Raw genomic sequence first — 24,865 nt, forward strand, 5'->3', positions numbered from 1 at the left:
CTATCTACTTTTTTGTGTGTGTGCTTTGGGTAAAGGTGTCCAAATAGACCAACCCTATACATGGGAAACGTGTAGAAGTCAATATTGTAAAAATTGAGATTTTTATTTTGTGCTCCTGTCATTTAACTGTTGTATTGCAGCACATTGTGCAGTTTACAGTGCAAGGTTACTTTGTGTTCATGATGTCGGAGAGTGACAGTTTTATGGTTCATGCTATGGCTGGTCGTGGACGTGATGTCACCTTTGGGGTGGGGAGGGGCCAACAGATTTCTTCACTGTGTTATGGTAGGGGTAGGCCAGTGTTCCCCAGTGTTATGAACAACACAGTTGATCAGTCAGTTATTGAGCCTCCATTAACCCCCTCTGCCAGCTCCACACTGATTGCTCAATCAGACCCTACACCTCCACAATTAGTTTCTGTTGATGCTCTCAGTGTTGGGATAACAGATTTGGTTAAAAAGATTGGTGATAGCATTGTGGCCAACCTTAACAGTGTACATCAGCCAAGTGCCACTCAGTCTCAGTCCCCGATCAGTCAGTATGTGAACCTAGTTCTTTAAGTTATGAATATTGAATTTGCCAATTGCAAGAATGAGATTTGCCATGTGATTTAAAGATCTGTTGCTACAATTCAATTCAGTGACAATATCCTTTGGGGCAATTGCTATGACATGACCAGTCCTGTTCTGAATAAACTTCTCTACGTCTCTCCAAAAAACAAAAGAAAAGGGGCAGTGATAAAACAGATGTAAAGTCGTTTCTGGCTCAGTTTTGCACTTTAGCATCAATGTCAACACATTTGGAAATGATTGTGTTACACGGGTAAATATGATGTAAGATTTTGAAATGAACTTCTCTGATTTTATTCCAAACACAAAACTGAAAGGGGCATAACCACGCTTTGCGCCACTTTATATGATCAAATTGTGAATTCCAGAAAGATTTGCTTTTGGGTGAAATCTTGTTCTAGTTTTGAATCTCTTTCCTTATATGTTTGTTTGTACACTTTACATCTGTTAATGGTATCCCACCAATAAGTAGAGAAGGCACTTGAGGATCAATATTTTGATGGCCAAGGTGACATTTCATTCATTCAATTATGCCTGTGGGAATAGCTGGCATTACAGAAATCAACTCTTTATAAATGATAGGAAAAGCTTTTGTTCTTAGAAATGGTTCATAACTATAAAGATGACCTTTATTATCAAACAAAGCAGAAACATAGATAATACCCCTTTCAATCCAGGCCTCCTTATATAGACTTTTCTTGTTAACAGTAATATCACTGTTATTCCAAATAAGAGTTTTATGTGGTGAAAAGTTGTGAACATAACACACTTTCCAAGACAATAAAGCCTGTTGATGACATTTTGAGACTTTTAGTGGCAATTTAGAAACAGACTAGTTACATCCCAATAGAAAGTTGAAACCGCTTCCATTTTCAAAGATATTATATGGTATAAAATTCCATAGCGATTCCGGACATTCCAAACATTTCTGAAGCCATTTGATCTTAAAGGTGCAATTCAAACGGATCAAATCTAAGACGCCCAATCCTCCTTCTGCTCTCTCTAAAGTGAGAATTTCTTTTTTGAGGCAATGTCTCCTATGTTTCCACACAAATGTAATACATAAATTATTGATTTCTGTGCAGAACATATCACTAACAAAAAGTGACAAAGCAGGATAAACTAATCTTGATACACCTTCAGCTTTTGACAATAACACTCTAGCAAAGATTGAAAGGTCTCTCTGAAGCCATCAATTCAAAATTGTCTTAGTTTTCTTCATTTTGGGAAGAACATGTAGCTGTTGTCTGAGAGTCATGTCCTTGGAAATGTGAACACCAAGATATTTAACACACTGTTTGACAGGAATATCAAACATAAGTTTCTCTTCAGTCTCATAGAAACATTAAAGTTGACTTTTGTTGAGATGAAGTTTAAGACCCGAAGCTTCTGAAAATGCACCAGTTGCACGTAATGCACTTTGTATTTGCCCTTTATCCCTTAGAAACAATAGTGTATCATGGGCTAGCTGTGTCATTTTGATCTCTCTGTTAAAGATGGTCAAACCATGAATATCGGGGCTATGTGAGATATTTAACAACAAAACTTCAGCCACAATCAAAAATAAAAAACAAGAAATAGGACATCCTTGGCGTACACCTCTTGAAATTGGAAACCTTTTGGAAATGCTGGGATATAAAATGACAGAGCTGTTTATATCTTTATAAAACATTATTATATTATTAATAAAATGATCCCCAAAACCAAAAATGTGCAGGGCCTGTATCATGAAAGAATGTTCAATTGAATCAAATGCCTTATAAAAGTCGAGGAATACAAGTAGTGCATGTGACTTTATGTGGTTCCAATAGTCAATTCAATCTAATACTAACCTGACATTAGAGCTAATGTGACGTTTGGCCGTAAAAGCATTTTGGTTTTCGCTTATTATCTCTTCTAGATCTTTCTTCAAACGTTTAGCATAGACCTGTCAGATCATTTTATAGTCTATATTTCAAAGAGAAATGGGCCTCCAATTTTCCATTATTAAAGGATTTGTTTCAGGTTTAGGAATAAGGGTTATCAGACCTTGTTTCATGGTTGTCGTCATGTCCTTTCTATCAATACATTCTTTAAACATGAGCAGTAGATGGTCCTTAATTAAAGCCCAAAAGCATAAATCAAATTCTACTGAGAGACCATCACTTCCAGGTGATTTTCTTAAATTCATTGAGTTCATATTGCTTCAGTCATTTCTGAGGATGAGAGCTCTCTGTCACAGCTGTCTTTGAAATGTCCAGAAATCAGAGGAGTCAACTTTCTTATATGCTCCATAAATGCACTGCTCTTGAAGTGATTCAATTCACATGTATATCATTTGCTATAAAAGGAGGTGACGTAACTTGCAATATTATTGTGGTCTGTGCTGATGGTACCATTTATATTTAGGGATGTAATATTATTTATTTTCCTATTTGGCTTTTCTAAACCAAAAAAAAGAACTAGTATTTATTTCCCCTTCCTCTAACCACTTAGCCCTGGACCTTATGAAGGCACCTTTGGCCAAATTCATATACATTCTGTCAAGCTCTTCACTAAGATTCTTAAGCAATTTTAATTCATCCTCAGATAAATCGTGCCTCGACATTCATTTGTGCAACTGGCTCATTAAAGATCTTCTTTGCTAGTACGTATTTCTTTTATTTGTTTGCTACACTGTATTGCAACTTCTCTGACTTTAAAGAATTCCCATTTTTGTACTGGACTCATATCTTTTTCACTAAACATGTCTTTTGCAAGCAATTCTACACTTTTTTTTAAAAATGTTTTGTCTTCCAATATATTATTATTTAATTTCCAATAGCCTGTGATGTTTGATTTTTCTTTAGAGCCCTTTAATCTAAGACTTCTCTTTTGATGATCAGACAGCGGAGCATGACAATGAGAAACATCTGAAATGAACTGTAGTCCATGTGATGACAGTAACCATAGATCAATTCTAGACTGTAAACTTCTGCTAGAATTGGTCCACGTATAATCTTTGACACTGGGGTTCATAAATCTCCAAGCATCTGAAAGCAGAAGGTGATCACACAGAAATGAGGTAGATTTGAAACCAAGTCAAGCTGTAGATCTAGGAGGCCATCGATCCATTTCATCATCAGGGGCATCATTGAAGTCTCCACCAATGATAAAAACACATTCTTTGTATTTTCCTTTGCAGAGAGATTAGAAAACATATCTTTTGCTTGAATTGTCCTGTTTGGACCATAAACAAAGAATAACCAGAAGGTTGTCCACCTTTAAGACCAATATAATCCATGGACCATCATCTGAGAAAGCAGAATCCAGCACATCACCATTAAATCTATTCAAAAGAACTGCGACTCCAGCTGAATTATTTGAGCCATGAGAAAAAAAAACTGTGTCCCCCCACTGAGACTTCTAAAATCTTTCATCATCTCTAGATGAATGAGTTTCTTGCAAAAAAACTACATTTGCATTACAACGCCTGCTTAAGAGAAAAACTGCCTTCCTTTTTGTATTAACCCGTAGTCCCCTTACATTAATAGAGCACAAACTTAGTGCATCAAACTTAAATTGAGTCATACAAGAAAATGAACTCAATAAAAACATAAACAGAATTGGCTAATGTCTGAGGTAAATGAACACTTAGAAACTTGAAGAAAGAATAAAATAGGTACTTACAAACAGTAAAGCTCAACTATAAGTACCATTTATACATTCATGAATTTTAAACCAACAGTATTATTAAATGTAATGAAGTGCTCCTGTGACTTATTTAACATAACCCTTAAAGTCCAGAACCCATTGTAAACTTAACAAGTCACCTTTCTTCCTTCAATATAGGCTTCTGGACCACGAACACCAGCACGTTTCCCTTGCTTTCTGGCAGCTTCCACAAGCGGCCAGAGCTTGTTTCTTTCCATCTTGTCGGTTTGTGTCAAATCTTCCTTAACCAGTAGTTTCTTCTCCTTGAGAATCTCAGTGCCACGTGAAATCTTCCAGACTTTGTTTCCAAAGGATCTCATTGTGAACTGCACGATGACAGGTCGTGCTGCATTATCCCGGGGAACTCCAACTCTATGCACTGTGTCAACGAGAAAGCCCAGCTTTTCTTTGTCTTCAGGTGCGAGCAGCGCCAGCAACTTGATGATCTCCCCTCTGATGTTCTCTGCAGGTGTCTCTCCTAATCCATACATGCGGAGATTCCAGCGCCTGCTGAAGCGCTCGCTATTTTCACTTCTCTGTTGCAGTTGTGAGACTTGTCCTGACATTTCTTTAATGTGTTCTTTGTTATTTTCAACTTTCCATAATTCCATCCCTTTCAACTGCTCGCAGACTGTCGTAATGGCTTCAGTGTTTCTGGAGATGTTTTGCTCGTGCGCAGTGAAGCGTTTTGTTAACTCCACCACTGCATTCATGATTTCAGCGTTGGAAACATCGTCAGCATCACCTCCGCCTTTTTGACGCTGTTTCTTTGGGTCCGGGCCTTTACTCGGCGTAACTGGTAGCGGTGTGAACAAAGCGTCCAAACCTTCAACTTCATGTTGAAGTAGTGACGTGACGTTGGTACTGCTGTTGGATTTCACTTCTCTTTTGGGCATGGTTCCAGTGGTTTGTTAAAGCTAATGCTATACTAACAAATGTTGGGGCCGAGATGTCTACTGTAATCCACTATTTTATTGTTCTCCATGGGTAAGGCCTATATGCAGTTTCAAAAGCCTGATTTGAGTTTTCAACAAACTCTCAGTCCACCATTTGGGACATTCTTGGTTTTACGACTGGTCAGCATTCCATAGGGTCAGTGAATCTCATTGGCCGTTCTCTGTTTTATGGCCTTGCCCCTGAAAACACTATAAAACCAGAGGACAGACGTTTCTCGCTCACTTCCATTTTTCTTTCTCTTCCTATTTTTGCTCTTTGTGTTTTTCTTCTTGTTCCTCTCCTTCGGGGGAAAACGTGTTATCAGCTCACAGTAAGAGGCAAGGGTTCTGGGCAGGGTTAGGTTAAGGTTCTGTGTTTTATAAACTTTCCTTTGTGTTGAACGTGTTGGATTGCGCACCCACACGTTCGTATGGATTTGTTTACTATTGTTAACTGTTTGTATTTGTTTACACGTTATTAATTCCCTTCGCTGAAAGTAGAGCTCACCGCTCACCCTGCAGTGACGTGTCTTCTCCCGCTGTGAGCGCGTAGACAGATCACGTGGTGAGAGAATGTCGGCATGAACGTTAAGATTCACAGACTGGCCTGGCTTTGCCTGTGTCAAGTCTGTGTGGTTTAAACTGACATAAACTCTCACGTACGCGATCCTTTTGTTTCATTCACTGAACACACTGTGCTTTGAAACACACCTTTGGTCTGCCGCTATTCAAGCACGATTCTCACTCACTCACTCTCTCTTTCTCACTCACTCACTCGCTCACTCTCTCTCTGTCTCTTTCTCACTCACTCACTCACTCTCTCTCTTTCTCACTCACTCTCTCTCTCTCTCTTTCTCACTCACTCACTCTCTCTCTGTCTCTTTCTCACTCACTCACTCACTCTCTCTCTTTCTCACTCACTCACTCTCTCTCTTTCATTCATGAATGAGAGTCTCCTCATAGGCGCCATCTTGTGTCGAACACGTGTCTCTGCAGCCATGCTATCACATGTTCGACCCAAGATCTGCGGCCTCGTGTTAATGTGTTTCTGGCGCCATCTTTGGTGGATGCGTGCGTCTACAGTCACTGCTACTGCGCATGCCTTCTCCACTTTGGTGTCGGAAGTGGGAGTGGCTTTGCTCGGCCAACCGCGTCACTCCCATGTCTTATCTTTGTCTCATGTTACACTCACTCACACACACACACACATATTGGTGTTTATGTTGTATATAGCCTGTGTTGTTGTAGCTTAGCAAGTGATATTTGTTGATTCAACCAATAGATTTTCGTTCTACATTAATGTTCACTTTTAGTGAACATGATTGTTTAATTGATTTCAATGTTTGATTTAATAAATTGTTACTTTTATTAACCTGAAGGAATGCTCTGTGTCTTTTGTACATGAATACAGTGACAAATGGGGGTTGAGAGGGTCTGTGCTCGGATTCATACCTTCAATACTGTTAAATTGGGATATCTTTGATATCGTAGTCAATTACAGTGATTATTTAAAGGGGACATATTATGCAAAATCAACTTTTTAACCAATTTGAGCTCGCTGCTGACGATCAGCGGTGCTGCACTCTCTGTGCAGCGGTGCTACACTCTCTGTGTCACCGATAGCCTAAACAGCCTAAACCGCTGAATAAACTGTATGTTGCTGTATCAGATCGGAGACTGTGCTCCGGAGACCTCACCACCGCACCACCTCCGGTGCTCCGGCGAGCTGGCGATCAGCGGTGCTGCACTCTCTGTGTCACCGCTGATCTTCTGTTCCTAAGTGTTTTTAACTGATTTACAGTTGGACAGTGTTCGGCTCGATCCTTATGTAGGACGTCTCTTCCTGTGACGGCACTCTCGCTGACATGTTGATATTGTCAGAGAGCTAGTGGAGGGAGGGGGAGACAAATAGAGCTGTAAAGCGCTGTAAAGAGGACAAATCAGAAACCCCCTGGAAGTAGTGGGTGTGTGTTTGCCTGTGTCTCATTTGCATATAAAGGGACCATGCACAAAACCGAGCGTTCTGAAAGGGGCGGGTTTAGCAGGGTTATTGAACTACTATGATTCTTCATCCTTATGGTATTTTGACCAAAGCATGTCACTGACATGTTCATTAGGACACCAGGGAACTATTTTAATGGGGGAAATAGGGTATAATATGTCCACTTTAAGACTGATTTTAAAGGCATAGATTGATTGTCTTTTCCCTGTTTTCAGGGTGGTGCCCCGTTCTAGAATGAATTAACATTTAATTATTTTTCAAAATGTTTAATTAAAATATTTTATTATCCTCTCTATCCTCACAGAGTAGCCACAGCAGTCATAATAGTTGGTTTAGTTGCCGTTTTTTGACGTGGTACAACTTATAGTTTGGGAGCTCACCGCACTCCAACCGCCCAGGTCGCCATCTTGAGCCAACCGAGGACGCTCCTGTTTGTTTGTAAACAGTCACAGCTGTGACATCATCAACAACACTCATTCTGATTGGCTACATGTGAACGTGTCAGAGGAGAAAGTGAAAAACATCAAGTTCAGTCAGAAAAGGTCAAAGCTGCGACTGACGTGAAAACTACAGCGACTGAAACACTTTAGAAAACAAAAAACACGTCAGCTGTGAAAAGATCCTGATTCTACATCTGAGGGAAGAACAAGTGGAAACATGGAACAACCATCACTGATTCAACTCATGTGACAACATGAATGACTTTCAGTTGTGGATGAAACATCTGACATTTACAACAGAAACAGAGAGTCAGTGAACTCACCCCAGAGTCTCCAGTCTACAATGTGGACTCTCCAGTCCAGAACACAGCAGCTTCACTCCTGAATCCTGCAGCTCATTCAGACTCAGGTCCAGGTCTCTCAGGTGTGAGGGGTTGGACTTCAGAGCTGAGGCCAGAGAAGAACAGCTGATCTCTGTCAAACTGCAGCCCCTCAACCTGAATAAAGAATAAAAGATGAGACTTTAGACAAAGTTGCTGCTTGAAACCAGTAGTATTGTTATTATTATTAATATGATACTATAATTAAAGTTGATATCAGTCTAATGTTTATGTCTCATTAATAGAACATCAATAACATTGTAGTTGTATAAAAATGTCATAAGTCCTGTTTAAACTTAGAAGCTGACACAACTGTTATATTTCTGCTCCTGGTCTCTCTCTTCTGTCTCTACCTCACCTCCCTCTTTCACTTTCTCTCCCCCTCCTCTCCTCTGTCCTCCACTTTGTCCTTTCACCACAACCTGTCGAGGCAGATGCTGCACATGTTTGAGTCTGGTTCTGTCACAGATTTTCTCTCCACTGCCCCCTAGTGTTTGTTCATTGTGTGAACTGTTGGTTTCTCTTGTCTTTCTGTCTTATCATGAACAGAGACTTGAGAGAATGTTGTGATTTGGTGTTTTCATTCAGTTCAAAACAAGAATCACAACCAGCTGACAAATCTTCACTTTCATCATTTAAAACATCTCCAGAAACAAACTGAGGAGAATGAGAAGAACTGACTTCTGTGTGTATTTGATAAACCAAACCATGAATCATCACTGACTGATGATGTTATTGATCATGTCTGAACTCACACAGCCTTCCTGCAGTTCCTCACAGCTGGAATCAGTCTCTGTTTCCCCTGGACTGATGTTCTGTAGTTGTCCAGGTCCAACTCATCCAGAACCTCCTCAGACATCTGCAGCATGTAGGCCAGAGCTGAGCAGTGGATCTCAGAGAGTTCCTGTCTTCTGTTCTTTGACTTCATGAACTTTTGGATCTCCTGATGCACTGATTGCTCGTTCATCTCTGTCAGACAGTGGAAGATGTTGATGCTTCTGTCAGGTGAGATGTTCTCTGTGTTCATCTCCTTCAGGTTCTCAATGACCCTCTGGATGATTTCTGGACTGTTCTGAGTCTGACCCAGCAGACCTCTTAAGAGTCTGTGGTTGGACTCCAGACAGAGTCCATGAAGGAAGCGAACAAACAGGTCCAGGTGACCATTTTCACTTTGAAGGGATTTCTCCATGGCTGCTTTCAGGAACACATCCAGAGATAAGTCACTCTCCATTTTTCTTCCAAAAAATGAGGAGAGCTTGTTAATAAAATTAGGTTTTCTCAGGACCTCTGTCTTCCTGTCTTTATCTTCTTGTCTGAAGAAGTCCTGCAGTACCTCTGTCTTCCTGTCTTTATCTTCTTGTCTGAAGAAGTCCTGCAGTACCTCTGTCTTCCTGTTGGTGTAACAGTGGAACATGTAGACTGCAGCCAGAAACTCCTGAACACTCAGATGAACAAAGCAGTAGACTGATTTCTGGAAGATCACGCTCTCTCTTCTAAAGATCTCTGTACAAACTCCTGAGTACACCGAAGCCTCTGTCACACTTAGACCACACCGCTCCAGGTCTTCTTGGTAAAACATGATGTCTCCTTTCTGCAGATGTTCAAAGGCCAGCCTCCCCAGCTTCAGAAGAAAGTCCTTGTCGGCCTCCATCAGCTCCCGTGGACTCGTCTCATGTCCTTTATCGTACTTGTTCTTCTTCCTCTCTGTCTGAACCAGCAGGAAGTGTGAGTACAGGTCTGTCAGGGTCTTGGGCAGCTCTCCTCTCTGCTCTGTGGTCAACATGTGCTCCAGAACTGTAGCACTGATCCAGCAGAAGACTGGGACTTGACACATGATGTGGAGGCTCCTGGACGTCTTGATGTGTGAGATGATTTTGCTGGACAGATCATCAGTTCTGGATCTCTTCCTGAAGTACTCGTCCTTCTGGTCGTCAGTGAAGCCTCGTACTTCTGTTACCCTGGCAACACATTTAGGAGGGATCTGATTGGCCGCCGCAGGTCGAGAAGTTATCCAGACAAGAGCTGAGGGAAGCAGATTCCCCTGGATGAGGTTGGTCAGCAGCGCGTTGACTGATGACCTGTGTGTGACGTCAGAAACCAGCGTGCTGCTGCTGAAGTCCAGTGAGAGTCTGCTTTCATCCAGGCCGTCAAAGATGAACAAAGGTTTACAGACAGCGAGCTCCTCTGCTCTGACCTTCTCTAATGTTGGATAGAAAACATGGAGCAGCGTGAGAAGACTGTGCTGCTGATCTCTGATCAGGTTCAGCTCCCTGAACGAGAGCACAATCAGCAGATTCACATCCTGGTTTTCCAAACCCTCGGCCCAGTCCAGAGTGAACTTCTGCACCGAGAAGGTTTTTCCTACACCAGCGACGCCGTTGGTCAGGACGACTCTGATGCTCCCCTGCTGGTCAGGTAAGGCTTTAAAGATGTCGCAGCACTTGATGGGAGTGTCCTGGTCCGTCTTCTTCTTGGAGGTCGTCTCCAGCTGCATCACCTCATGTTGAGTATTGACGTCTTCACTCTGTCCCTCTGTGATGTACAGCTCAGTGAAGATCCTGTTCAGGAGGGTTCTACTTCCTGTTCCTTCAGTTCCTTCAGTCACATGTTCAAATCTGCTCCTCAGACTGATCTTATGTTCATCTAGAACCTTCTGCAGACCAACATCTGCTGAAAGACAAGAGACAAAGAATGTGAGCAGCTGAGGATTATTTTCATCAGTGTCATGTTTTTCTGTGACGTTGTTGTTTTATGTTGTTTGTTGTCAAATGAAAAACTACATTTTCACTGTAATGACTTGAATAACTTTATTCTGAAAGACTGAATCATTCTAGAAGAACTGTGATGATTGTGAAGGAAAGAGTATCATCTGCATACAAGAGAACAATCATGAGAGAAAAGCAGCAAAATGAGGGGAAACCTTCATTTCTTCAACCTGCAGGGGGCAGCAGAGAGTTAAACTCCATCATGGAGTTAACATGAGTCACATTTTTAACTTTTAAACAGTTTTCTCCTGTTTTTCCATTTCTAAAGTCTACTAGTGCTGATGGGAGCTGCTCTCCTTATGAGTCTTACTCACGGATGCTCCGTGGTCCACGTCCTGTCCTGGGTCTTTGTCCACACTGGGGACAGCAGGAGTCTCCTGGTGGACCAGACTGGTCCCAGTATGAGGAGATGCAGAGTCTGCAGAACCGGTGACCGCAGCTGGTGGAGACTGGATCCTTCAGGACGTCCTGACACAGAGGACAGCGGGACGTCTGCTCGTCCACAGAAACAGCAAACTGGTCTCTGTGAAGACATTTCTTTATCACTGACATGTCGGGGACAGGTGGACATGTCTCTGTGAAGACATTTCTTTATCACTGACATGTCGGGGACAGGTGGACATGTCTCTGTGGAGACATTTCTTTATCACTGACACGTCGGGGACAGGCGGACATGTCTCTGTGGAGACACTTCTTTATCACTGACACGTCAGGGACAGGTGGACATGTGTCTGTGGAGACATTTCTTTATCACTGACACGTCAGGGACAGGTGGGCATGTCTCTGTGAAGACATTTGTTTATCACTTACACGTCAGGGACAGGTGGACATGTCTCTGTGGAGACACTTCTTTATCACTGACATGTCAGGGACAGGTGGACATGTCTCTGTGGAGACATTTCTTTATCACTGACATGTCGGGGACAGGTGGACATGTCTGTGTGAAGACATTTCTTTATCACTGACACGTCGGGGACAGGCGGACATGTCTCTGTGAAGACATTTCTTTATCATTGACACGTCGGACATGTGTCTGTGGAGACATTTCTTTATCACTGACACGTCAGGGACAGGTGGACATGTGTCTGTGGAGACATTTCTTTATCACTGACACATCAGGGACAGGTGGACATGTGTCTGTGGAGACATTTCTTTATCACTAACACGTCAGGGACAGGTGGGCATGTCTCTGTGAAGACATTTGTTTATTAGTGACACGTCAGGGACAGGTGGACATGTCTGTGTGAAGACATCCTTACAGCTTTGTCTCACAGTGGTTCTGATGGACTGTTGTAAAGGTCTAACCCTGAGGCTCATCCTCACACTCTCTCTGACTCGTCAATGGTTTGACTCATTGATCCGTTTCATCAGATTCTGAATCAGTTCAGTTCAGTCTGTTGCTCACACACACATTTAGTTCTTCTTCCTTCACAAAAGTCCAGTCAAATTCAATTTGAACCACAAATAAAAGAAATGAGCTGTTGATGTGAAGCTGCTTTCAGAGCTGCTCTGAAGTTTGGACGTTTCCCTCCAACAGATGGAGGTTATTTCTTATCTTAATTCAAGAGCATATCATATTGATTTGAGAGCATTATTTATTGAGTCTCTTACTTTGTCTCTGAGGCTCCAGGTTCATGACTGAAGGTTAAAGGTTGTTCCATAGACCAGTCACTCTTCACAGACAGACCGCTGGGTCCTGGAGACTCTGCTCTCTGTCTCTGGTTCTGACCTCTGCAAACACAAACATCACATGATCACTGATGATGGTCTTTGTTTAGACACTTTGATCACAAAGCAGCCTCAGTGTCAGTGTGACCTCCAGAGTCTGGAGTGAAGGGAATGATTTCAGGTTTACAGCCTGTGGTCGCTGATCTTTGTGTAAAGACTGATCCTCTACAGCAGCGGTCCTCAACCCCCGGGCCGCGGACCGGTTTAATGTCAGACAATATTTTCAGGACCGGCCTTTAATACAAAAATAAATAAATAAAAAACTAAATAAAATGATACGACCGGCATAAAAACTGGTCTTTTGTGAATATAATAATAAACGTGAATCCACTGTGTATGCAAATGTATTAGCAGCGTCCTCGTAACATCGCGCCAACGATACTGCACAGAGCGCAGCCGTGCGTCAGTGGCATGTGCACCGGCTGGGGGAAAAATGGCCGAGTCCATCAACCAGTTGCGGATGCTGCCGCTGACCAAAGGACAAATGTGAAGTCCCGTCTGTTCATTGCGCAGCAGCGGTAACGGAGGACCCAGATGACGCGAGCCAGGAGACGGGTGCTTCGTCAACAGCAGCAGCAGCAGCACCCGCTCACCCTGCTTCACACAGATAGGATGTTGCTGTTGTGGTGATCTCAGGGTTTTCTGTCATGACTTTAATCCACAACACCGGCAGAGTTATTGTCTCAAACATACTTTTAATGCCGCCGTCATTTTGCCATCTCCAGCAGTTGATCTTCTTCTTCGACCGTGACATGTGACCGAGGCAAGCATGTTGACATGTGTCAAGAGTGAGTCATAGACAGATGTGGCGAGAGAATGGTTCACAATCTGATCATAAATAAAACGGAAATAATGGAAGTTATGTATTCTTTCTCTGCGGCCCGGTACCAATTGACCCACGGACTGGTACCGGTCCGCGGCCCGGGGGTTGAGGACCACTGCTCTACAGGTACAGTCAGCATTTAGAGTGCACAAGAGTGAGAGTGTGATGTTCTCTTGTTGTCAGTGCATGAGTCTCTTACTTTGTCTCTGAGGCTCCAGGTTCATGACTGAAGGTTAAAGGTTTTCTCTTCACAGACAGACCGCTGGGTCCTGGAGACTCTGCTCTGTCCTCGTCTTCCTCCACACAACCACTCTTCTGCTGGACTTCAGTCATTCTGAGACACACACACACACACACAGGTTGATCACAGATTTACTGATGCAGAAATTTAGAAGATGTGTGTCTCTACCTCATCTCCCTCTTGTCCTTTCTCTCCCCCCCTTTCTGTCCCCCTCCTCTCCTCTGTCCCCCATTTTCCTTTCACCCCGACCGGTCGAGGCAGATGCTGCACATGTGTGAGTCTGGTTCTGTCAGAGATTTCTTCTTCTGTTAAGAGGGAGTTTTTTCTCTCCACTGATGCCTAGTGTTTGCTCATTGTGTGAACTGTTGTGTTTCTCTGCTCTCCTTGATGTTGTCGATGTACAGACCTGAGATCATGTATGTTATGATTTGGCGCTATACAAATAAAATTCAATTGAATAAACCGTCCCAATATACAGATTTACAGAGAATAACTTGTTTTATAGTGTAAAGTGTAAACCTCATATATAAAAAGCACGTCTTCTCTTTGTTGTTGTCATGAGTTTGTGCAAATGAGCTCCTCACTGACTTATCACTGCTCCACTGAAAGCATCATATTGAAAGCACTTTAAAGAGTTACCTCTCAGTTTGAGTGGAAAATCTCCTTCATGTTTCCTGGAGGACGTCTGATGTGGATCTGTGTTCAGTCCAGTGATCACACGAGAGAAAACTGTAACACATCAGGAGTTTTCTGTCAGAGAAGGTGTTTTATGAAACCTGCTGTTCATGTCACTTACATATTTGTGCCAGTAGATGGTGCTAGGCTACTCTGTATGTGACTGAAGGGCTGTTGTCTGCATTCAAGTCAGCTGATGAGCTCAGTTTTGAGAGCAAAAGTCCAATTAGATCCTGGATTACTTATTAACTGCATATTTGTTCATCAAGGACATCAAAAAGTACTAAGTACAATTACATTTCAATCATAAATGTGGATTTGATACCACTTCAAAAAAAGAATAACCTCAGTTTTGTTCAAGTCAACTTTGACCCTGGATTACTCCAAAAGTTCCAAGACAGTCTGGCTGCAGACCTGCACTGTGAGGTCTCCTGCACTGTCAGAACTGGAAGTTGATTCGAAGCCTTTCAAAATAAAAGCGAACATACCGGAAGCACGTATTTTTCGTTCCCCATGAGAAGTGTGGAGACGACGAGGTGAGTAAAAGTCAAGTGACAACAACTTTGTGTCATACGAAGAAACAGAAACAGTCTTTATTCACTAGAACGTTATGTTGCACACTATATATTGACTATATAAAGTTATATTAATTTGAAAGAATTGGGTTTTGGACTTTTGGGTAGTTTTTAGCGTTGTTATCGTATCGATAGTGCTCACTTAAATGTGCCATTTTCCTACTCAAAGACCAAGAAAACTGAGTTATATCATATAGTTTTTATATCATTTTGTTTTACTTATTACGACATTATTTGTCTCTTACAGATGCATATTTCAATCTTAAGTACCGGCACTACGCCCAAAGTAGAACGCTGCACGTCATGCTGCAAGCGATTTCACTGCCCCCTTGTGCCTAAAAGTGACACCAACACAATTGTCCAAGCTGCAGAGCCACTTAGAGGCACATAGGAAAGGTGGCATTTTATTTAAAGGTAAGCATAATGTATTTGTCTGTGTGTTTGTACTCATAAGTATGAGCCAACGCTACTAACTTCTGACAGGTTGTGGTTTGGCTGGTAAAAGGGGAAAAGGAAAATGAAGGGAATGTAAGTTGCAGTGAAGAACACCTGACACCTCACCTCACAGTTTTAGTCACTTTCAAAAATGAAAAGTTTAGAATCAGACTCTCTGCTCTGCAAGTCAACATTTATGTGAGTTATGTGAGCCAAAAAATAATAATAATAATGATCAAAACAAATGAATAAAATAAAAAGACATTTGAAAGTGTGTTTTGTGTCTACTGTTTTCTCTTGTAACAGAGGTTATTGGTTATGTGGGTCATGTAACTAGGTATTCAGTCATTCACTTTGAATACACAAAGCTAAGTTCATTTAAAATCATCAACCCTCACACCCTCCACTGGCAAATCCATGTGGTCCACAAGGTAAGAACATAGCACAAACAATATTAAGCAATTATTCAATGAATTATGAGTAGGGCTGTAACAATATGCAATATGAAAGCGAAATCGCGACACTCAGATGCACGATCCTGTGTCGCGGTGTGAGAAGGCAGAATCGCGACACACCCCTTCCAACTCCCAGAGTGATCCCTCCCGTTCAGATCCAATGAATCATGTGACGCCTGCCTGCAAAAGTCGAGCTAGTTGAAGAAGAACGTGAGGAAACATGGCAACCAACCCAGAAATAGCGGATCCTCCCTCTTCATTTCAGTCAGCAGTATGGCAACATTTGGGCTACATGGTGGAGATAAAGGACGGCAATGGTGTAGTCGACAAGACCCACACAATTTGCTGTAAGTGCTTTAAGTGACAACTAGAGATGTTCCGATACCATTTTTTCCCTCCCGATACCGATTCCGATACTTGTGCTGTGGGTATCGGCCGATACCGAGTACCGATACCGATACCAGTGTGTTATAAAAAAATATATATCATACTACGCCTGCATGACCGTGATATGATTATCATCACCAAATCCTTTACCGTATCAGTCACGGGTGTCAGACAGTGGAACAATCTGGATGAGGAGATGAAAAAAATCAGCAAAACGGAGTGTATTTAAAAAGAAGTATGTAGAGATGACCATTAATCAATACAGAATGACCCAGGAGGAAAGTATGACAAAGGTCAGAGACAGAAATCTGTAGACACCGTGTGGATACGGCAGTGGAAGCAAATGTAACCAAACAACAGCTGACATACATGGAGTCTGATTGACTGTCTAGAGCTAGACTGCATCTCTGAGTGCTACCTGATGCTGAAACATGTTTTTGTCAAAATGTCATAAGAAAAAGAAAAATGATGTATTGTATGATGAAAATATGTATTCTGTGGGTAATGGGGACGGGACTAGATAAGCTTTTGTTTCTCCGGCTTTCCCTTTTGGTTATGTGTATTGTTTAAACTACACTAAGATGATGTGTGATGATGAGTGATCTAACTGACATGACCGAAATAAACATACATATATATGTATATGTATATATATATACATATATATGTATATATATATAAATAAATAAATCATTGGTGGTAAGGTTTGGCTCAGGTTAAACCCTCTGTAAAACATGAACGAATACAGAAAATGGACATCATTTATTTTTTACCAGTGATATGTTATTTCGTTTTTCAGCTTGTACGTTTGTTTTCACTCTGGTCCAAACACCGCGGCACTGGCAGAGCTTCATGTTTCCATGACGACTGACCGGGAAAGGACGTGCGTGACATAATTTTTACATGACTCCAGATTGTTAAAATGAGTCTCTGAAGTAACGCTAAACTTTAAAAACAGAGGCATACATACGCAGGACACAGGTACGCTGGTTAGTTGTAGCGCTGCTCTTTTCATTTAATAAACGGGCCGCTCCAGTTTGACTGTAGGCGCGCTAACGGAACTAGCGCAGCTAACAACGCTAACGGAGCTAACTGGTAAATACTGCCAAACCGCCGACATGATGAGCTAACGTTAGCTCCTTGTCTACAGGTGTCGGGTGATCAGTACTTCTTCACGCCTCTAAAACAGCACAGCGCAACTGTTTCAAGAGCGGCGAAGAAGAACCGCGTCAGAGCTAACGGAGCTCTATTAAATTACGTGGTATCGGTTCGGTGCATGGACTCCAGTATTCGCCGATGCCGATACCCACATTTTTGGCAGTATCGGAGGCATTTCCGATACCTGTATCGGAATCGGAACAACTCTAGTGACAACAGATAACGGCAGAAACATTGCCAATGCTGTCGAAGCGGCCGGATTTTCACCGCATATACGCTGCTTTGCTCACACTGTTAATCTGGCTGCGCAGAGAGCGATGGGCGTTCACCAGGCGTCCCGACTCCTCGGCAGAGTGAGGAAAGTTGTCACGTTTTTCCACTGCAGCACAACAGCTTAGTTCTGTTTGTTTTTCAACAGTATTTTGTTACAAAGAAAACACAAGTGTTATAGCTTTGGCTATTTATGGCTATTTATATTGTTAATAATTTGCATAGTTAATCTTGTTCTTTGGTGTTCAGTTTATAAAGGTTTTTTCAAACCCCCCCCCCAAAGAAAATAATAAATTGTGATACAAATCGAACCGTGGGTTTGGTGTATCGTTACAGCCCTAATTATGAGGTGTTACAATTGCAAACACACATAAGATATGCCTATATAAAACAATGAGTAAATCAATATGTAAATGGTCCAACAGTGCAGGGGGCTACATTTTCAATGCTAAATAATGGTATAAAAGAACAGTCAGCAATAGGTTGGAGTGTAGATGCATTATGCCATCACACATTAAGGTGTATTTACAGAGATTTATTGTTTCAAAATTCATTTGTAGTGCACACTAAACTAACAGCTGTCCTTTTTACGAATTAAATTAAAATACTGGAGTAAAATAATGCATGTTTTGAGGAGGCTAATAATGTTTTAAGGGGATCATAACAACAGCTGTACATCTAGTTTGCCCTGATTATCTGTAGAATAACCCTAGTGGGTCATAACGTTTTGTATTTTATTTTTTTTATATAATATTTTGTTTGTTTTTATCTTTATTATTATCCTGCGTTTTTTCACCTTATCCAGTTGAACTGGAAAGATATACAGTTTTTTTTAAATCTCTTCAATTAAACACATGGATACACATAAACATATTTACATTGTAAACATAAAATAAAGACCCAAGAAATAAACATCGGGAACGAAAAATACGTGCTTCCGGTATGCTCGCTTTTATTTTGAAAAGCTTCCGGTCCTGACAGTAGAGGAGACCTCCCAGTGCAGGTCTGCAACGAAAGGTCCTGACAGTGCAGGTCTGGAGCCAGACCCCTCTCAAAAGTTCACAGTAAAAGCACTTCATCCGACTGCATTAAGCACTTATAGTACTTGTAGTACTTATAGTACTTAAAGCTACTAAATCAAGTCATTATTTTGATGATAATATGAATATATGACATTATTATTTCACTTTTAATCCAAATGATCATTTACAATCGTTCATTTAATCTCATTTAACATTGTGTTCGCGTTTGACGGGACTTTATGTTTCGGTTTGGACGCTTGAGTAGAATTGACATAAAGAAGAAAACATGACGTCACATTTAGGAAAAACAAAAGACGACTGACTGGAGTTATGACAGGCTGGAAGTTTCCATTCTAATCTGTCAGGATTAAGCAGTACATATACTTCATGACTGTACTTAAGTACACATTCCACGTATTTGTACCTGACTTTGTTATTTCTAGCAACTTTGACTACATTTGATATCAGAAATGATTTTTGATACTCAAGTAGAGTAAATGTCAAACTTTAAGACTTTTACTCAAGTCTCACTTTAAGGTACTTGACTCACACGCACTAAATCATCATATATCATCATATATCATCATATATCATCATATATTATCATCATAATCACGTCAACACTCACCAGTCTGTCCTCGTGCTGCGCAGTTCAAATGGCGACTGAAGCAAAGTTACAGAATAGTTACTTTCACTTTCTCTTACAGGAAATGAGTCGAGCAGGAAATAAAGAGGCAGCGCGAGAGTTCTACATCTATGTTTGTGGACTTGTATTTATTATTTACACTTATTGTTCCTAACAGTATGATCATAAGTCTGCGGGTTTTCTGGCCTGAATTGATTTGAATATTTTCTGATCGTTATATGAATATCATATATTTAATAGAATGATAACAGTGAATTGAACACATACTACTCTAAGGTGTAAAATAGTATCAGACAAAAAACATCCAACATAAAGAATGAAATATCATTGAAATAAGAGGAACATTCAATCACTAAATCCCTTCAATGTAACTGGGATTAAAGGCTTTAATGAACAAAAGGTGTTTAGAACACTTGTAATCATTGGTAGCAACTATAGGTGAGAAGAAAAGTGCAATTATTGGTGTTTGAACATCGTTGGTTTGAAATAAGTGAGCAAAGATGCTTCAGAAACGTTCCATTTCAATCAACTCTGCGTCCTATTTTGATTCACTTGGCTCCAGCGTCTGCTCAACAACTATCACTGTCAGTGGGTCAAAACAGCAGAAAACCCGCGCACCACCGCCACCGTGTGGCAGACATGTGAAGTGCGAGTAACACGACAAAACAAACAGGCAAACATGTTGATACCATGGATGTATTAGAACAACTGGATAGAGCTCCGCCCCTTTGCCTCCGTTCATTCCTATGGAGTTCTTTTGGATTGTTTTTTGAATGATTTATTGAACAAAATAATGTAGAAACAACAAGGCTCACATCTTTGTTTAAACCTTTCAAAGGAGCAGGTGCACAGGAAGAACGCAGAAGAGAAACATTTGCATGATCAAATACAGACAAATCAAACAAGATCAAAAACTAAAGAAAAAGTGAGCTAAGGCTTTTGTTTTTAGATCCTATTTTTCAAATCAAGTGAAAAGTTTCATTGCATTTTTACCTTTCATCATGTTAAAGAAACTGGTTATGAAACACAATAAATCGAAGTTTCACGTTCATATATTTCCATGTGTTCCAAGTATTAATATATTGTTTAGCATTATTGACCATAACAAGAGCATAAATCATGTCCTCTTTAGAGAAGGGCTGGAGTCGGATCTCTGTGTGCAGCCAGTCACGTGTGCTTCAGAGGACACACAATGAAAGCTTTCAATATCATCACAAAATACACATTTATTTGTTTCCAAAGCAAATCTCTGCCGTAACATTTCACTGGACACAGGTTACACAACATTTAACATTTTAACATGGACTTCTTTTGCTTTTGGATTTATGGGAAATTGGAAATATTGAGATCACAAAGAATATATAATATCTTTGGAGAAGATTTGTTTGATGCACTTTTGAAAAGACAATAAAGGGTGTGTGACGTTTTATTAGGAATTTGAATGCTCTCAAAGTTACAGCTTCCAACTAGGAGATGTGGAACATTAGGAGTGATGTGAGTCAAGTTTGAAATAATCCCTTGAATTAAATTCAAAGCAGGATTAGGGATGGCTTTCATTATGGATGCAAAGGAATTACGATTAACGACTAGATCATATTTAAGGCAAAAATGTTCATGTGTCATCACACACTAAATGAATTAAAGAGCAAATACCTTTATCCATGCAGTTCTTGTTATACAGCGACTTGTTTTTAATTGTAATGTATCTATTTGTTACGAGGGGTGAAATTATGATTGTACAAAAGTTTCCAATATAAAAGGACTTGCTGGTGAAACAGGGATCATTTAACAGGACGTTTCTGAATATTGAAATCACACTTTAATAAAAAGTGCCTCCATATGATACCAGAAGCTCTTATTGTGAAGGAAGGATTTGAACCCGTTCATGTTCAGTGTTCCATTGATAAAATCTGTGTATTCTCTTAATAAAGTGCATCTTTTTCTTCCAAATATAATCCAAATGAATTTGGTTGACCTTCTGAATGGCTCTGTTAGGGAAGGCCAAAGAATACGCTGGATAGAAACATCTCCATATGCTTTCAATCTTAGTAAGAAAGACTCCACCTAGTAAACTGATGTCTCTCAATAACCAGGAGTTCAGTTTAGTTTGACTGATTGAGTTATTACACTCCACACATAGATACATGTATCCCTAAGTATTGAACAGCTGATTTGATAGGAATGTTTTCTGTTTCTGCTTCTGTTAAATCACTCTGATGAATTTGTTCAAATCAAGTTTCAGCCTCGAGGCGTCGCATTATCTTGGGGACCTCAGTTTCACAGAGACGGTCGTATCGTCTGCGCGCTGGCTAACAACAACAACAGGTATCCCAAGAACATTTAAAGGAGCAATGTGTGAATTTTTAATAAAAATAGAGAGCATTTCTGTGGCAATGATAAAGAGAAGCGGAGAGACAGGGCAGCTTTGTTTGACCCCACGTTTGATAGCAGATCTCGGTGATGTACCTCCTGGTAACCAAATAGAGCTGTTTGCATTATCATAAAGAGACTCAGTAGTGGCTCCAAATTTATTCCCAAAGCCTAAAAGTTTGAAGCACTGAAAGATAAAGTGATGCTCAATTGAGTATAAAAAGCTTTATAAAAGTCAAGAAACAAAATGAAGCCGTCGTCTTCTACTAAAGGATTATAATCTAGGAGATGGATCACCAAACGGATGTTGTTGTGAATGGATCCAACTTTCATAAATCCAGATTGGGAGTCACTTATAATTTTGTCTAGGTTACTTTTGAATCTATTGGCATGCACAAGCGTTACAATCTTATAATCAGTGTTTAATAACGTGATGGGTCTAAGATTATCCAAAATGTTGAAGTTTTTGAGTAAGTCCCAACAAATGAGGTGTAAGGCCATCACAGCCAGGAGATTTATTTAAAGACAAGCTCAAAAATATTAACATCAGCTTCACAGAACTTTGCAAACTCCTCATCTGTACAGAGGATAAGATCTTTGATATGGTGAAAAAAGGAGTCTGAATCTGCTGCAGAGTGTCATTTAGTGTCAAAGGAAGTTATTTCCTTAGTAATCAAGTCTGGATCTGGACATAGTGTGATGGAAATGATGTACTTCATGTACTTCATGAAGAGAAATGTTCAATGGAACTGTTTGATGTGACTTGTGACCTGTAACCCTTTGTACTGTTTTAGGACACATGTAATATATACTCAGTGTTATCACTTGCTACAATGTGAGTGATTCCTTTAAGTACAGAATGGCAGGGTGATAACATACCATCAGAGACAGATAAATACCATGTGTTTCTTCCAAGACAGTGAGTCTTCACTTTGTAACAGGCCTGTGTGTTGCTTTGTGAATGCTCCTCTTGTACAAGATTAAACCCTTGTTTGGATTTTGAGCTGACTCCCATCTCCTTCCTCCAGTTCTAAATGATTGCAGAATTATTTTAACAAAACGTTTGGTGCCCAACGTGGGGCCCAATATCTGTCTCTCTCTTCACATCGGCGGACCTGAAGACCTTGCAAGGCGGAGGGGAAAAAAATCCTCTTAAAAAGACCTCCACCACAGGGCTCTTAAAGCTCCGTTTGGTCAGGGAGGCCAGGTCCCCTGAAGAGCGGGACAGTGACGGGGCTAACCATGGAGGGGAGACGGAGTCAGGGACTCAAATCATCAAAAGGGTAAGAAAAAACCATTTGGACTTGGGAGAGCAGGACTCTCTTAGATTTAGGGCAGGGACGTAAAAGTAAACTGTCTTTGGAAGGACAAGGTTTAAACTAATCCCTCAGGGCTGAGAAAACAAAAAGACGTCAGGGTCAGGGACTCATAGGAAAGAGTCAGGGACTCATAAGAAAAAGAAATGGAAAGACCGGTAAAATAAATGAAATGAAAAAAAAACGTTAAAATAAAAATACACTAAAATTGAAGGAGAAAAAATTCAATCGTAATAGTTGTTATAAATGTTGTTGTGAACCTGACGAGGTTCAATATGAAGGAATGGGCCAGAAAGCATGAGATAATGTAAGATATATATATATAAAGAATATGGTGGCGGGGGCACCGGCACCCGCCATCAGCCGGCTTGTTGTTTTTAAAGAAATGTAGGTATTTTCCCTTGCAGCCATATCAGTTTGAAAACTACATTCGGTCATTGTCGTTACTCTACACAGCAAGAGCCGGTTAGCGTAACTGCTAGCAAAGATGGCGGACACCGTGTTTACATTCTGGGAATGAAGTCTCGTCCCCCTATGGGTGAGTCTAAAAAGTGCGGAACTGGCGTTGTACTTTTCAAACCTTGAACGACGGAGGGCAAAATTGGAAAGGGAAAAACAGATTTTTTACAACACAGTAGAAAACTGAGGGAGGGAGGCAAATTTGTAAAGAAAATACGACTGCTATTCTAGAATACAAGGCCACATGCAAATGGGTGGAGTATTCCTTTAAGTACATGACGAGCAGTAAATGGCAAAGGTTCAGTCAAGTTTGCAATAAGAAGTCTAGTTTAGTTTAGTTTAGTTTAGTTTAGTTTAATAAGACATGTTCAAGTGTGTTTTGCTAAACAGGGTTTAATAATATTAAAATGTTGGACTAAAGGGACAGTTACTTATCACCGAGTGCCTAGTATAAGGGACTACCCCCATAAAGTGTGAAGCATGTCAACATAAGTTAAGAGTGGTTGACATCTCTTTTTGGAGCTCGTTTTTGTCCTTGAGTTTGTTATTATTCTGTTTTCTTTTTTGTGGCCAGAGGGGGAGCTATTGTAATAATAAACCATTCCAGTTTAAAAATGCAGAGTACAAGAATCATAAAGCTCATGTCATTAAATGTGAACGGATTGGGAAATCCAGTCAAAAGATGAAAAATGATGAATAAAGTAAAAAAGGAAAAACACAAATCAATTTCTTGAAAGAGACCCACCTCTCACAGACAGGACAGGAACAACTTCAATGATTTGGGTTTAAAAATGAATTCTACAGCTCCCACTCCAACTCAAGGAAAAGAGGAGTTGCTATTTTAATATCGAACACGATCACATTTGAATACCATAAAGAAATAATAGATCAAGAAGGTAGAATTGACCAGTGGAATATTACTTTGGTAAACATTTATGCTCCACCTGAGAGTAATAAAAACCTTTTTAAATCCTTATTTGACCTCATTTGTCAAGAATGTGAGGGGATATATATCTGAATGTGATCATGAACATAGACCTTGATACAAACAGCAGGAAAAGGAGCAAACATCCAACTGCAAAGTTCATTCAAAATACTTGGGATCAAAGTGAGCTGTTTGATATCTGGAGGGATCTTCATCCTTACCAAAGAGATGTGTCGGACCACAAAGCAGTTTATTTCAAAATCATCTTGAAATGCAGGCAAAGAGAAACCTTACGGAGAATGAACAAAGGATTGCTTAACAACAAATCATTGGTGGAACAAACAAAACTAGAAAGTCAAAACTATTTGCGAGATAACGATAATCAGGAAACTAATCCAATGATAGTATGGGATGCATTAAAAATGGCCGTAAGGGGGAAAGTTATTAGTATTTCAAGTAAGCTCAAAAAACAAAAAGAAAAACACTTTAAGGAATTGAAAGAAAAACTAGAAATACTTTAATCAAACTACGTTAAACACGTTGTTGTTGTTGTTCCTAATAATATGATCGTGAGTCTGCAGGTTTTCTGGCCTGACTTTATTTTCATATTTTAGGAT

The 24,865-nt window shown here is 40.5% G+C and overlaps 1 protein-coding gene across 3 annotated transcripts in view; it reads right to left on the reverse strand.

The window, feature by feature from the left end:
• The window catches only part of LOC131460191 (NLR family CARD domain-containing protein 3-like), a 103,265-nt gene that overhangs the window by 6,596 nt on the left and 71,804 nt on the right, over nucleotides 1-24,865 (reverse strand). Inside the window, exons 6-8 of one of the 3 annotated variants that reach the window (XM_058630471.1) lie at nucleotides 11,078-11,286; nucleotides 8,754-10,668; nucleotides 7,942-8,115 (exon numbers count right to left, since the gene is read on the reverse strand). The exons of 1 other annotated variant lie outside the window; for it this stretch is intronic. In XM_058630471.1, the coding sequence (XP_058486454.1) occupies nucleotides 7,942-8,115; nucleotides 8,754-10,668; nucleotides 11,078-11,286 (2,298 nt within the window). The remainder of the gene's footprint in view (nucleotides 1-7,941; nucleotides 8,116-8,753; nucleotides 10,669-11,077; nucleotides 11,287-24,865) is intronic. One more of the 3 variants, XM_058630472.1, reaches the window with a different exon arrangement.

Source organism: Solea solea, chromosome 6 (genome assembly GCF_958295425.1).
Source record: "Solea solea chromosome 6, fSolSol10.1, whole genome shotgun sequence".
In the NCBI taxonomy this organism is placed as follows: Eukaryota; Metazoa; Chordata; class Actinopteri; order Pleuronectiformes; family Soleidae; genus Solea; species Solea solea.